This window comes from Haematobia irritans, chromosome 2 (genome assembly GCF_050003625.1).
Source record: "Haematobia irritans isolate KBUSLIRL chromosome 2, ASM5000362v1, whole genome shotgun sequence".
NCBI classification, from domain to species: domain Eukaryota; kingdom Metazoa; phylum Arthropoda; class Insecta; order Diptera; family Muscidae; genus Haematobia; species Haematobia irritans.
In genome coordinates, this window is record NC_134398.1 from 122,300,122 (window position 1) to 122,315,623 (window position 15,502).

The 15,502-nt window shown below is 31.2% G+C and overlaps 1 protein-coding gene across 2 annotated transcripts in view; it reads left to right on the forward strand.

The window, feature by feature from the left end:
* Nucleotides 1-10,887, forward strand: part of LOC142226183 (ATP-binding cassette sub-family G member 1) — a 176,485-nt gene extending 165,598 nt beyond the window's left edge. For both annotated transcript variants that reach the window (XM_075296067.1, XM_075296068.1), the window contains 7 exons: nt 3,038-3,276; nt 3,343-3,608; nt 3,671-3,839; nt 3,896-3,996; nt 4,063-4,218; nt 9,127-9,335; nt 9,414-10,887. In XM_075296067.1, the coding sequence (XP_075152182.1) occupies nt 3,038-3,276; nt 3,343-3,608; nt 3,671-3,839; nt 3,896-3,996; nt 4,063-4,218; nt 9,127-9,335; nt 9,414-9,552 (1,279 nt within the window). In that variant the 3' untranslated portion in view covers nt 9,553-10,887. The remainder of the gene's footprint in view (nt 1-3,037; nt 3,277-3,342; nt 3,609-3,670; nt 3,840-3,895; nt 3,997-4,062; nt 4,219-9,126; nt 9,336-9,413) is intronic.
* Nucleotides 10,888-15,502: the final 4,615 nt, after the last annotated feature.

Below are 15,502 nucleotides of genomic sequence, written 5' to 3' on the forward strand. Positions count from 1 at the left end.
CTACGACCGAACACCAAAAAGTTTTTCAACGGTGGATTATCCCACCTCAGTAATGCTGGTGACATTTCGGAGGGTTTCAAAGCTTCTCTAAGTGGTTTCACCACAATGTGGAATGCCGTTCGGACTCGGCTATAAAAAGGAGGTCCCTTGTCATTGAGCTTAACATGGAATCGGGCAGCACTCAGTGATAAGAGAGAAGTTCACCACTGTGGTATCACAATGGACTGAATAGTCTAAGTGAGCCTGATACATCGGGCTGCCACCTAACCTACCCCGATTTTGCTTCTTGAGGATATAGATACCACAATTTTCTGAAATTTTAGTACGCAGTGTTATAGATAAGCTAAATGTGACTTATACTTGTTCATATTCTGGCACAGCCTCCACACGGTGTGGCTGATATGTATTGAAATCAACTTCAATTTGTTAACCGTTGGTCTGACAGCAGATAGATTTATTCCAGTGACAGTTCATTTTATTGTTTACAAGCATTTAATTCTGCAGCAAATATGGAATTCAAACGTGATAGTGGGAGCCACAGTGTTGCAATAGTTAGCATGCTCACCTTGCATGCCAAGGGTAATGGGTTCAATCCCAGTTTCGATCAAACACCAAAAATTTCTTCAGCGGTGGATTGTCCCCTCTTAGTAATGCTGGTGACATTTCTGAGTGTTTCAAAAGCTTCTCTAAGTGGTTTCTCCGCTCGGACTCGGCTACAAAAAGAGGTTCCTTGTCATTGAGCTAAACATAGAATCTCGCAGCACTCAGTGATAAGAGAGAAGTTCATCACTGTGGTATCACAATGGATTAAATAGTCTATGTGAGCCTGACATATTGGGCTGCCACTATAACTTATATACCCTAAACGTGATAGTGTGATTGCTTTATATTTGACCGGAAATCGCGATACTGGTAACGAGCAACTACGAAATACTCAGTGGTAGAAAAAATTTGTGAGCTGAACATATCGCGAGTACGGATGAAACACGTAGTGAAAAATTAGCTTGGACTAAATCCATCGATGTTCCAAAATTTGCAAGAAGTCGCTAATGCAGAAAAAAGATAGACTCGAAAGAGCCAAGGAGTTTCTTCGCTTCCACGAAAGTGTACAGTAACCAAATTTGGGTTTCTCCGATGTGAAGCCATTCCAAATTGAGCAGTTTGCGAACAAACAAAAAATTAGCCACCAGAACTCAAGCGCCAACGATGGTAATGGTGTGGGTCACCGTAACGGCCAATGGAGGCTACTCGCTTGTATTCATCGATCGTGGGGCCAAACTTAATGCGGAATATTGTCGAAATAATGTCCTAATTACAGTATTGAAGCCTTGGGCAGACAAATATTTCGGAGTCCATGGACATTCCAATGACACTCAGCACCATCGCACTCAGAATGCGTCTATAATGATTGGCTTAAAAAGAAGTTTCCGTGCTTCATTTCTACCTATTGGCCACCTAAATCTCCTGATATCAGATCATTCTTCGTTGGAGTTCTGCGTCTGGGCGTTTTGTCATCTCAAGACGTTGCTTCGCCGGCAATGGCCAGAAATACCGCATAGCCACTTTCGTGTAGCGTATGATGAATTTGAAGGCCATAATCGGTGCCACAGATATCCAATTTGAACAAATCTAAACTGATACTAAAATTGTATGTTATTTCCAACAGTTTTTTCTTTTGAGCAATAAAATTAAAAAAGGAAAAAATATTGCGCTTTACTACCTCTCCGATGCTCATTGCACCCTTGGGAAGCCGTAAATCTCTCTACGAGATGGATGAGCTGACCACGGCGAACTGGAGAGCGGATGAATTAGCAAGGCCTTATATGCTACATGCAAAGTCATACTACGTGAGAAAGCTACACGGATGAAAAAGACTGTTTTTCATATGTTTGGCTATAAACATTATATGTTTGGAACACAAATTTTTAAACACAATATTTTTAAGTGCAAGCATATAATGTTCATAAACTAGCATAACATGTTTGGGACATATATGTTAATATGTTAGAACATATTATGTTTGGGACATAAAATGTTTGTAAATATAATATGCTTGGATGCAAACATATATTAATTTAGAAATAGCCTATAAACATATATGTGTTTAGTAGCTTGGAGCGCTATTTAACAGGGAGCGATATTGAATTAAGTTGGTGGTTGTTGCTTGTTATTACAAAATTAACATTTTATTTTTCCTTGGGCAATTGATCAGCTACTTCTTTGATCCTTACAAACTGTGTGGTCCGCTGTTCGAATCCCCGTCCGGCAAAAGGTAAAATTAAAATAAAAAAAAATCATAAAATTGAATAATTTCTTCTACAATGTTTGTATTACAGAAAAAGGTGCTAAGAACTAAAAAATCTCGTGGAAGTGAGAAAGATGTCGGGGAAGATACAATTGGGCAGAAACAAAATTTTGAGCATTCAGGTCGAAAACCTATGTTGTTAGCACCTATATTACCTGTTTATTTTCATAATTCATTATGATTGTAAATATATAAATAAATAAATAAAATTTTGAGCACAATATTGTTTGGGAGAATTTTTTTTAAGCATATAATATTTTTGGGTGCAAAATGCTTCCAAACATATTATATGTTCACATAATAACATATTTTTTTTGGAAGACAACATTATTGAATTTGAATGCAAAAATACAAAATGTTTGGAACTTAGACTACCCAAACATATATTGTTTAGACCAATATGCTTTCAAACATATTATATATTGGAAGAGATCAAACATATAAATGTTTGGGCAATACCCAAAAATATATATGCTTGAAGCAAAATATGTTTGGGAGTATATGTTACAGAAGAGATTTTTTGTGAGCGTGTAAATGTCGACGGAAGAAATGCAGGGGTTAAGAGAACACCAAGTAAATGTGTCAATAAAACAGTTTGCCGCCATAAAATAACCTAACTATTGCAAATTTCTCTTACTTTGTAATTTCAGGATATAGAATTTTTTATTCATTTATTATTTTCATTTCATTTTTATTTATTTATTTGTTCACAAATTATTTCTTTTTTTGCAGAGGTCTTGACAGTTCCAGCTCCTTTGATACCATTAAACTCTTGCAAACACTGGCCAGTCAGGGTCGCACCATTGTCTGCACCATTCACCAACCGTCCTCAAATATTTATAATCTTTTCAATCAGATCTATGTCATGAGTAAAGGCTATTGCACATACCAAGGTACACCGGATCGAACTGTGGATTATTTTAAATCTGTAGGCTTAGAATGTCCACCATATCATAATCCAGCTGACTTTTGTGAGTATAATTTGAGGGATCTTTTGAACTGAATTAATAACATGGGGTTGATTGTTTCTATTTCAGTACTTGAATGTGTAAACGGTGATTATGGCGATTATACCAATGCTCTAGCAGAAGCGGCCCAAAAACCAGAATGGCGCCATTTCAATAGTCGCAGCAGGACTGCGATTGCAGCTGGTGACAAAATCTCTGAAGCTTCAGGAGAGACAAATGGCAAGCACATGAATTCGAATACGGCCTTAGCTACTTCTCATATATACCCACCACCAGAATGGATACGCCTCTGGCTATTGATTGGCCGCTGTCATGTTCAAATATTTCGGGATTGGGTAAGATCACCTAATGGCCGATTGAAAATTGTGTCTTACAATAAAATTTATTTTTTTTATAGTCTTTCACACATATTAAATTACTAATGCACATTTTATGCGCCATTTTAATTGGTCTTTTATTCGGTGACTCTGGTTCCAATGCCGACAAACAATTATCTAACTTCGGCTCCTTTTTAGTTCATAGTCTTTACCTATGGTATACAACTATAATGCCGGGTGTTTTAAGATGTAAGTTTGCTGGTAAATTATTCGAAATCTAAGCTAATTTGTCATTTCATTCCTAGTTCCTCAAGAAATAGCGATTATCAAGAAGGAATCATTTAACAATTGGTACAAGCTTCGAACCTATTACTTAGCCACCATGATAACCTCAACACCGGTCCATGTAAGTGCATATAGTATTTTTCTTTAATTGTTTTAAAATATCGATTGCTTTTTTTTCTCGGTGTAGATTATTTTATCTTCGGTGTATATGACAATAGCCTACATCATGACCGATCAACCATTGGAATTGGAAAGATTTGTCAAAATGATCTTGACCAGTATGATTTTGACAGTATGCGCTGATGCCTTGGGTATATTCTTGGGAACATTAATGAATCCAGTGGTAAGTATATTTACAGTATATAACATTAGCTTAGTTTTCGTTTAGTACTGTATGTAACATTTGTGTGAGCTGTACAGAACATCGTAGCATTGTTAGTCTACCCAGAACATCTCATTTGTGCTAATCTTCAAGATTGAAAATTTATAAAGTGACTTAATCGTTTTCGTAAAGAAACAACGAAAATTTTAATACGAAAACCAAATATGTATTAATAGTACCGACCCTACACACAAAAAAAATTCTGATTCAATCACGAAATTAATTGATCCAAATAATTTTTTAATTGAAATGTCTTCAATCATAGAAATGATAGTATCAATTAAAAAATTAATTGATCCAAAAAAAAAATTTATTGATACTATTAATTTTTGCGATTGATTTTTGTTTCAATTAAAAAAAATTGTTGAATAAATTAAATTTTTATTGAATATTTTTTAAAACTCAATTAAAATTTTAATTGGAAAAATTTTCGTGAAATTTTCTTCTGTGTAGCATTAGTCCCAGTGCACTTCTAACGAAAATGTCGCTACCGATCCGAGATGGATAGTTGTTTTTGTTATCAGTCATGAGTCTTGAAGAGTTTTCACGATGTTGAGGAAGGCTACTTAAATTTTTTTTGATTCAATTTTTTATCAGATTTTACTGAAAATGGATATCTAGAGGACATCAAATAGGTGTACCGAATATTATGTATATCTTTCCATGGATTGGTCCATTAATCCAGGCTCTATAAAATTAAAATTAAAGGCGTTTTCGATTCGCAAAAAATATGTTGCCTTGGTGTTACACTACTTTTTCCCTAATTGACATTTCGCCCAAATGATAGTGTAATTCTAAAGTTATTGTTAATTTATAATATTGTGAGGTATAAAGGATCCAAAATCTATGACAGTGTCCTTGATATGTTGCAATCAATTTCGAGAATGTTGCACCTTTTTTCCAAATCGAAATCGCCAGAAGATATGCATCTTATTTATCCACCCTGAATTTAAACAAGTAAGGAAAGTCTAAAGTCAGGCGGGGCCGACTATATTATACCCTGCATCACTTTGTAAATCCACATTTTCGATACTATATCAAATCCGTCAAATGTGTTGGGCGCTATATATAAAGGATTTTGTCCCAAACACATACATTTAAATATGATTCATCTGAACAAAATTTATAATCTATAGACTTAAAATTTAAGTCGGCTAATGCCCTGATATGGTACATTATGTTAGTAAAAAAATATGGGAAACATTTAAATCTGAAGCAATTTTGAGGCAACTTCGCAAAAGTGTATTTAAGATTTATCGGTCGATAGATATGTATTAGAAATAAAAGAAAATTTGAGTCACTTTTACAAGTTTTCGACTTAGCAGTGGCAATTTTATAAGGAACATGTGGGTATTTTGGTAATTTTTGCCCAAATCTGAAAACCATATATATGGAGAGCTATATAGAAATCTGAACCGATTTCAACCAAATTTGACATGCATAATTAATATTTTAATTCTACTCCCTTTGCACAATTTCACTTAAATCGGACTACAACTTTGAACTCTGTGGTCATATGACGGAAAATCGGGCGAAAGATATATATAGAACCGATTTCAATAAAATTTAGCACACTTGACAATACTACTAATTGTACTCCTAGTGCAAAATTTCAACCAAATTGGGCTAAAACTCTGGCTTCTGGGGTCATAAAAGTCTATATCGGGCTGAAGATGTATATGAGAGCTATATGTCAATCTAAACCGATTTCAATCACATTTGGCACACCTGACTATAGTACTTATTGTTCTTCTCGTGCAAAATTTCATGCAAATCAGGGTAAAACTCTGGCTTCTGGGTCCATATAAATGCATATCGGGCGAAAGATATATATGGGAGCTATATATAAATCTGAACCAATTTCTTCCAAAATCAATAGGGTTCTATTCTGACCCAAAACAGGAACTTGTGCCAAATTTGAAGGCGATTGGACTTAAACTGCGACCTAGACTTTGATCACAAAAATGTGTTCACAGACAGACGGACATGGCTAGATCGACTCAGGGACCCACCCTGAGCATTATTGCCAAAGACACCATGTGTCTATCTCGTCTCTTTCTGGGTGTTGCAAACATATGCACTAACTTATAATACCCTGTTCCACAGTGTGGCACAGGGTATAATAACTACTTTATTGCAAACAAATTATTTGTTTGTGGTTAATTTTTTTATTTTTTCGATCTTTTCCAATGCTCATTGAATTTTTTTTAAGTATGTCTCAAACATTTTAACAACAAAACGTGGGTATAAAGTTCAATGACCTTACACATAAGTTCAATATGAACTAATGCAAAAGAAAATTTTCGTACGATTCCCAAAAAGTAATAATTAACTATAGAACTAGGTCGAAAACCTTAGTTGTTAGTACCTTTATTTTTTTATATATATCTTCATAATTTATTATGATTTTAAATAAACTAATAATAATAACTACAGAATGGTTTTCTTTACTTTTAATTCATTTTTTCTCCTATGGCAGGGTGTAAATTCGTGAGTTGTAGTTAAAAAGTACACCAAGGTATTAAATTTTCCTGGCTTTAATAACGCTTTGTGGAAATCTCTAAATATGGAGTAAAATTGGGTTCAATTTTCATTCGAAGTAGTTCATTCTTACTATAAAACAGTTTACTTTTTGTTCTGTGTACACTCACAAAAAGTTTATTTGGATCCAAAATTTTGACCTTCTCTGAAGGATTTTGGTATTTTATTTTTAAAATAAAGACATTTTTTAGCGACACATGTGACCTTAAATCTAGGATCAATAAAATTAAAATTAGGATTTAGATCTCATTTATCGAATTTTCATTTTCTTTTCGCGGTATATTAATAAAGCTATTCACATACAAACAAATGCCAGTTTAAAATCCAAATTATAGAGGATACCTCAAAGTAAAAATTAATTCAAAAAGAAAAAAAAACTTTATACCAAAGATGCTAAATTTTCTTAGTCTATATTTGAAGCTGTTTTATCTTAAATCTAAAGATTGAAGAGTTCAGTTAATTTAAGGACGATTTCTTTAAATCAAAAATGTGTTTTTTTATTTTAAGGAAAATGTACCTTAGTTCAAAGACATGCGACTTTAACGGAGGGACGCAAATTTACAAAATTTGTGTCCTAAATTTAATGAAAAAAACTTTTGAAGTAAAGATTATAAACTTTGTTTTAATTAAAAAGCCATTATTTTAAAGAAATTTGTTCTTAATATTTTGTAAATTGCGCATCCTAAAATTTAGGTTGCATAATCTTTAATATCACGTAAATTTTTTTTTTCAGTGTATATTCATTTTCTTGTTTTGCGCCAGTTTAACCCTCCGATGGGTGGTGGTAAGGTCATTGTGGACTTTTAGGCCATTTATTCATGCATAAATCTGTAGTTTAAATCATCTCAAACATGGCAGATTACACCGAAAAATAATATTGTCGTGATTCCATGTCCTTAAAATACGAATGCGAATTTTGCTTAGCATAGAAGACGAATTTCTCTGCTTTCCTTGTGCAAAAGTCGATAAACCTTCCACGAAGTCGTTTTTTTTCTTATAGATAGGTGATTCAACTTAAAACTACACTGAAAAAAATATTTACGTGATAATAAAGATTATGCAACCTAAATTTTAGGATGCGAAATTTACAAAATATTAAGGACATTTTTTTTTTAAATAATGAAATTTTAATTAAAATAAAGCTTGTAATCTTTGCTTCAAAAAAAAATTTTTTTTCATTAAATTTAGGACACAAATTTTGAGAATTTGCGTCCCTCCGCTAAAGTCGCTTGTCTTTAAACTAAGGCTAATTTTCCTTAAAGTAAAGAAACACATTTTTGATTTAAAGAAATTGTCCTTAAATTAACTGAAATATTGAAACTTTAAATTTAAGATTAAAACGCTTCAAATATAGGCTAAAACTTATTTTGACGATTTAGAAAAATGGAAATTTTATAAATGAGATCTGTATCCTAATTTTAATTTTATTGGTCCTAGATTTAAAGCCACATAGGTCACGAAAAAATGTCTTTATCTTAAAGAAGTCGCATCTTTGGCTCGGAATCAATACCAAAATCCTTAAGGGAAGGTCAAAATCTTTGGATCCAAGTAAACTTTTTTTTTGAGTGTAGGTATCTTTCCAAGAAAGAAAATTTTATTTATGTAAGGTCAATTTGGCTCCAATAATTCGGAAAAATTGTCCTTAAATTTGTTTACGTTTTGTATATTTGCTACACAGCAAGCTAGCGTTCAAAAATAGGAGATGTTTTTCAATTTATAATTTCTACATGAAGTCGAGTCTGAAATTTGGAAATTTATTTTTAAAGGAGAGATTTATGCATGAATAATAGTCCAAAAAGTCCATAGAGATATTACCACCCATCGGAGGGTTAAAAAATTGAAATATTGTGTAAAGAAATATTTTCTTAATTTAAAAAAGTACTATAAATCGCAGATGCAAAATAAGTCTTAGCCTATATTTGAAACTTTTTATCTCTAATCCAAAAATTCAATATCTCAGTTAAATTAAAAATTATTTTTTAAATCAAAAATTTTTCTTTTCATTAAAGAAAAATTGCCTTACTTCATAGACTTACGACTTTATCGGAGGAATTCGTGTTCTAAATTTTAAGAAAAAATTTCTAAAGCAAAGAATATGTATATTCTTTTAACGAAAATGTCCTTATATTAAAGAAGTTCGATCTTTATTTATATAATATAATTTTTCATATTTCTTTGGCTCGGAATCAATATCAAAATCCTTGAGGGAAGGTCAAAGTCTTTATATTCAAGTAATTTTCTTTTTAAGTGTAGAAGTGAAGTCATAACAATAACATACAATTTTTAAATTTAATTTAATAAAACTTTACTATTTTCTTTGCATTTTAGAATGGTACATTTGTTGGAGCCGTTACAACATGTTTTATGTTGATCTTCTCTGGCTTCCTTATTCTATTGAATCACATGTCCGATTTTATGCGCATGATTTCTTATTTATCACCTATACGATATGGCTTGGAGAATATGGTGCTGGCAATGTATTCGAATAATCGCCAGGATACAGTGTGTCCTGAAGATGTTTTATATTGCCACTTCAAGTAAGTTGAGAAAATGACAAAGAAATTTACACTTGAAAATGTTTTTAAATCAAACAAAATATTTTTATGTTTTTTTAGAAATGCTGCAACAGTTTTGAAAAGTTTTGGCATGGAAAATGGCAATTATGGAATGAATCTCGCCGTTTTGGCAGTGCAAGTTTTAATCTACAAGAGTTTTGCGTATCTTTCGCTAAAGCGACAGGTGAAACGACAATAATATGACAAGTGAATGTCTTTTGCGAGGAACAAAAGAAGAAAGTGAATTGTTGAGAATTGAATCACCTGCACAATTCCCAAACCACAAATTAGTATTACAAATGTTATATATATATATATATATATATGTATATGTATACAATTTATATTTTAGATTCTAAATAGGTTATTAGAATAACTAATAATTGAAAGAAAAAAAACAAATGGGGAACATATAATATTTAGCCACCAATTTGACATTGTACAAAATTTTGAATTTATTGGCTAGCATTCGAATGTTATGTCTTAAGAATTATTTAATGAAATCAGCCTTATTTCGAATTTAGTGCCTTAATGTGACAAATATCACTATGCTAAGAATGTGTAAAAGTGTACACTGAAAAAAGAATTGAATAATTTGCATTTGGATTAGGTTTTAGAATAAGCTATAGGTTCACACGAAATATGGCTTTTGTAATTTATTATTTTTTTGGTTTCATTTATTTTATTATATTTCCAAATTTAATAAGAGAGGCAGTGCCTTAGCGGAAATTTCGTTTACCTTCTAAAAATACAGTTAAAAAAAAAACTGTTTTCCACAAAGTTGCCCAACACTGTCATCAACTATTTATATACGAAGACTGGAGTTTTTGAAATTATTGATGACACTTTATTACACTTAACATCATCACATTTGGACAAATAAATCACAATAAATGGCTATTGTGAATCAGAGAAATGTTACTTTACGAAAATGCAAAGTTCAACCGTATAGATGTCCACAATGCCTGCAGCTTTGGTATTACCGACGTTGCGGTCGAAGCGCTACTTTGATAAATTCTTTACAAAGGCATTGGCAGTTATAATTTCAAATTGTCTGCCAAAAAAAATTAATAGAATGAAAAGATTTATATTAAACAACATTTGTTATTACAAAGTAATAAATTCTTTACAAAGGCATCGGCAGTTATAATTTAAAATTGTCTGCCAAAAAATTTAATAGAATGAAAAGATTTATATTAAACAACATTTGTTATTACAAAGTAGGTTCTAAATCCTATTTTCTTTACGTTTCGTAAAACCGGCAGACAACTGAACTGGGTGACGCTGACGCAAACTTTATGATATTTGAGAGAAGCGCCGACAAAAACTGCACGATATTAGAGAAATTTTCCTCATGACTGCTACCTACCAGGGATGGAAAATACAATTTTTAAGAAAGTACAAAGAAAGTATTTTTTGATCGAACAAGTACTTTTCACTAAATTTCAACAAAAATTCCATTGGAAGATTATAGTTAAGAGCTCTTTTAGACTGAATTTTAAAGAAAATAAAATTTTGTTTGTCAACTCCTCAATTTTAAATATTTTTTTATTTTTATATCCGCTTACAAAGACTACCGTAGTATTGTAATCACGGTTGCCTCAATTGTACTTCATAAATTTTCTGAAGAGAAATAGAAATAAAATTTTCACACAATTTTCCATAGAAATAAAATTTTAGCAAAATTTTCTATAGAAATAAAATTTTGCTAAAAATTTCTATAGAAATAAAATTTTAGCAAAATTTTTCTATAGAAATAAAATTTTGACAAAATTTTCTGTAGAAATAAAATTTTGATAAAATTTTCCATAGATATAAACTTTTGACAAAATTGTCTATAAAAATTAAATTTTGATAAAAATTTCTATAGAAATAAAATTTTGATAAAAATTCCTATAGAAATAAAATTTTAGCAAAATTTTCTATAGAAATAAAATTTTGACAACATTTTCTATAGAAATAAAATTTTAGCAAAATTTTCTATAGAAATAAAATTTTGACAACATTTTCTATAGAAATAAAATTTTGACAAAATTTTCTATAGATATAAAATTTTCTATAGATATAAAATTTTCACAAAATTTTCTATAGAAATAAAATTTTCACAAAATTTTCTATAGAAATAAAATTTTCACAAAATTGTCTATAGATATAAAATTTTCACAAAATTGTCTATAGATATAAAATTTAGACAAAATTTTCTATAGATATAAAATTTTGACAAAATTTTCTATAGATATAAAATTTTGACAAAAAATTCTACCGAAATAAAATTTTGACAAAATTTTCTACCGAAATAAAATTTTGACAAAATTTTCTATAGATATAACATTTTGACAAAATTTTCTATAAAAATAAAATTTTTAAAAAATTTTCTATAGAAATAAAATGTTGGCAACATTTTCTGTAGAAATAAAAATGTCTATACAAAGGGTACTTAATCATTCGCGGGGGTACTACGGTACTGACCAGGGTGAAAAAGTATTGAAAAAAGTACTATAGTACTGCATTTTCCATCCCTGCTACCTACTGACGCAGTTTCGTTCTCTTGTGTTTTTATTCTCTCTGTTTTCACCGATGTTCTGATGCAATATTTGTTCTAAAAGAAAACAGATATATTATTGGCGTCCAAACGAAATTTCCACTAGAGGTGCATTAGAAATCCATAACTACTTTTGCTAATGAAATTTTCGATTTGTTTACATATTCTCCCATAAGAAAGACATGGTCAAATTGCCTTATTTGCATCATCAGATCTGCTTATCGGGCTTTAAAGGTTATATATTGTAAATTTATGTATTTTATTTGGAATTAAAAAAAAATATATAAAGAACATTTTGAGAATTAAAATTGTAATCAGCTGTTTCAACCTAGCCATCTTGTTGTGACATCGTGGTATAACGTAACACTTTTAGCTTTCAACATTTTCCAGATGCTTAGAATAATAAAATACTTTCTAGTTTAAGCTCAGGTCTAATTATCATTTTCACTGAGGTGGCTTTGTTGTTTAAGTTGTTTCGTGACACCAACATTAATTAGTTTTAATAAATTTTAGTAGCTATGGTTTAGTTATGGATTGTGATAACATTTTGTTACATATTTTAATAGCTCTTATGTTAATTTATAGTTTAATATATTCGTTTCCAGAATTTCACTTTTATTCTCTAGATAGAAATAAAAATCATTGAATGTACTTATATATGAATTTTGTATATAAGATATAAATTTATACACGATGAATTATTAACTGTTTAATACGTAATACAGATGAATTTGTTAATAAATGTATGAAATACATAATAAACTGTAACGAATTTCAGAAAAATACGCTCACGAAAATAATCCCGCGCACGGACAGAAAACGCTTGCGAGTTGAATTCATTTACAATTTTAGTGACACCTGGAATGTTAAGAGTTTAACAACGCTCTCAATTTTAATCATGCTCATGTTTTCAGACACGTCCCTACTCACGTACTCATAAAATTATTCGTGAGTTACGATATTTTTCGCGAGCCACGGCAGGTTTGGTGAGTCACGACATATCGTGTGTGAGTGTGCGTAAGTATAAATTTTCTCTTTGTGAGAGTGCGTGAGCGCGAGTCCTACCAAACAATATCGTGTCTGAGTAAGATTTTTCATCGTGAGGGTGCTTGAGTAAAATATTACTCACGTACACACCTCTAATCGGAATTAATAAAACATTTTTAACTTTAAATTGCATCATGAGCAAAAATGAGAACAGTTCATTTTTAATAAACAAACTAAAAACTTTGAATTAGAATAACTTAAATTTGTCATTTACCAATCAACCAAAATACATTTTTGATCGAAAATAAAATTAAGCATTTCAAGGCACAATTTTATCTTTAATACTTCGATCACCTCTTTGTAAAGGGTGATTGATTTTTAAAACTCATAAAAAGGCTTTAAATCTTTTTTTGAATAGATAGTATGTTACGGTCCAAAATTCATGTAAGCATTCTTTTGATAACGCAAGACCTAAAGTTTGCTCATTAAATCATTGAGAACCATACACTATAAAATCGCCATTATTTTTGCAATTAAATTTTTAATTGAATTGAAAAAAATATACAATTAAAAAATTAATTGATTCTAAAAGAAACAAGAATATACGGAAGTGAAATATGGGGGTCGGTTTATATGGGGCTACATACAATTATGAAGCCATATGGTCCAATTTTTGTGTGATTAGAACCAAATTTTAGCAAGATCAAATGAAATTTGCAACCATTCCAAAAGTGGATCGGTTGAAAATTTGCTCTTCCAAGAGGCTCCCGAGGTAAAATCTGGCGATCGGTTTATATGTGGGCAACATATAATTATGGGCCGATATGGACCAATTCTTGCATGGTTGTTTGAGACCATATACTAATTTATGTACCAAATTTCAACCGGATCGGAGGAAATTTGCTCCTCCAAGAGGATGTGCAAGCAAAATCTGGGGGTATTTATAACTATGGAGCGATATGAACCAATTTTGGCATGGGTGTTAGAAGTCATATACTAACACCACGTACTGAATTTCAACAAGATCTTATTAAAATTTCTCCTCCCAGAGCCTCTGCAAGCAAGATCTGGGGGCTGTTTATATGGGGTCTATACGTAAACGTGGTCCGATATGGCCCATTTGCAATACCATCTGACCTACATCAATAACAACTATTTGTGCCAAGTTTCAAGTCAATAGCTTGTTTCGTTCGGAAGTTAGCGTGATTTCCACAGACGGACGGACATAGCTAGATCGACTCACAATTTCATCACAACCCAGAATATATATACTTTATGGGGTCTTAGACCAATATATCGATGTGTTACAAACGGAATGTTACCCTCCACCCTTCTAGAAGATTTCATTTATATCTTCTTTTCTGAAGAATGAATGGCTTTACGGCGCAAATATTACACATCTTTATATTTCGTAGTAAAATTTAATTAAGTATTAACAAACAAAGTTTAAGTTTATTAAATAGTTTTTACATCCTGTAAAAGACTTCAACATTTGTCACAAAACTAATTTGTTATGCTTCCAAACAAGCTTTACAGAAAGAAAATATTTCCAATTAAAAAGTTGATTGAAGTTGAACATGTTTTGATTTAATAAATTAATTGATATAATAAACTGTTTAAACAAAATATACGAATTAATTCAGCCAATGATTGAATATTTTAAAATTTTTAATTAAAAAATCAATTGATACAATTAACTTTTTAATCAAATTCTGAAGACTAAGTCAATAAAAAAGTGAGGGCATTTTTTTATTTTTTAACTAAAAATTTATTTAAAACAATCAATTGTTTAATCAATTAAAAACACTAACTCCCGTTTTTATGAAGCTCCGTTAGCTAACGAACTTTTAAACCATACTGTGGACATATGTGTCATTTTGCCTATATATTCCATATGCCAGTTAGGAACTTAACTGCTGAAATTTTTTCAGTTAAAGTTAACCGGAGAGAAGATATTTTCAATTTACTTCCTGTTAACTGGCAGTTAAAGCCTAACAGAGGTACATGAAAATGGTAAGTCAGTTAAGAAAGCAACTTAATGAAAAAAGTAATTGGATTTTGCAATTAAATCAATTAATTTTTTAATCAAGTATTTTTTAATGTCCAATTAAAACTTTGATTGATACTATCACTTTTGTGATTGAAGACATTTCAATAAAAGAATTAATTGGATCGATTTATTTTGTGATTGAATCAGAAAAAAAGTTTGTGTGTTCTCCCAACATATCTCTTGACTCTGATGGTGCCAAATAAGCTTGTATAAGCATTCAATCTTCTTTAAGGAAAATAACAATATGATGATTAATTGCATCTCTGTGTAGCTTTACAACAGGGTGCTTCCTTGTAAGAAAAAATAGTAACTAAAACACCTTGTGTTTTACCCAGTACTGTCAGAGAGAATAAAAACACAAGAGAACGAAACTGTGAAGCGAAACTGAGTCAGTACCCAGTGGTAAAAAACGTCATTACCAAATCGATTATATCCTACCGATTTTGTCGAGACAACTACTCCACGTTTCCGATCAATTTTCCGCATTACTTTTACGTTGGCGTGTCATAGGCAATCAAGTACTTCGCAATTTCCATGACAAGGTAAATGAAAGCATAATGATAGCCCATT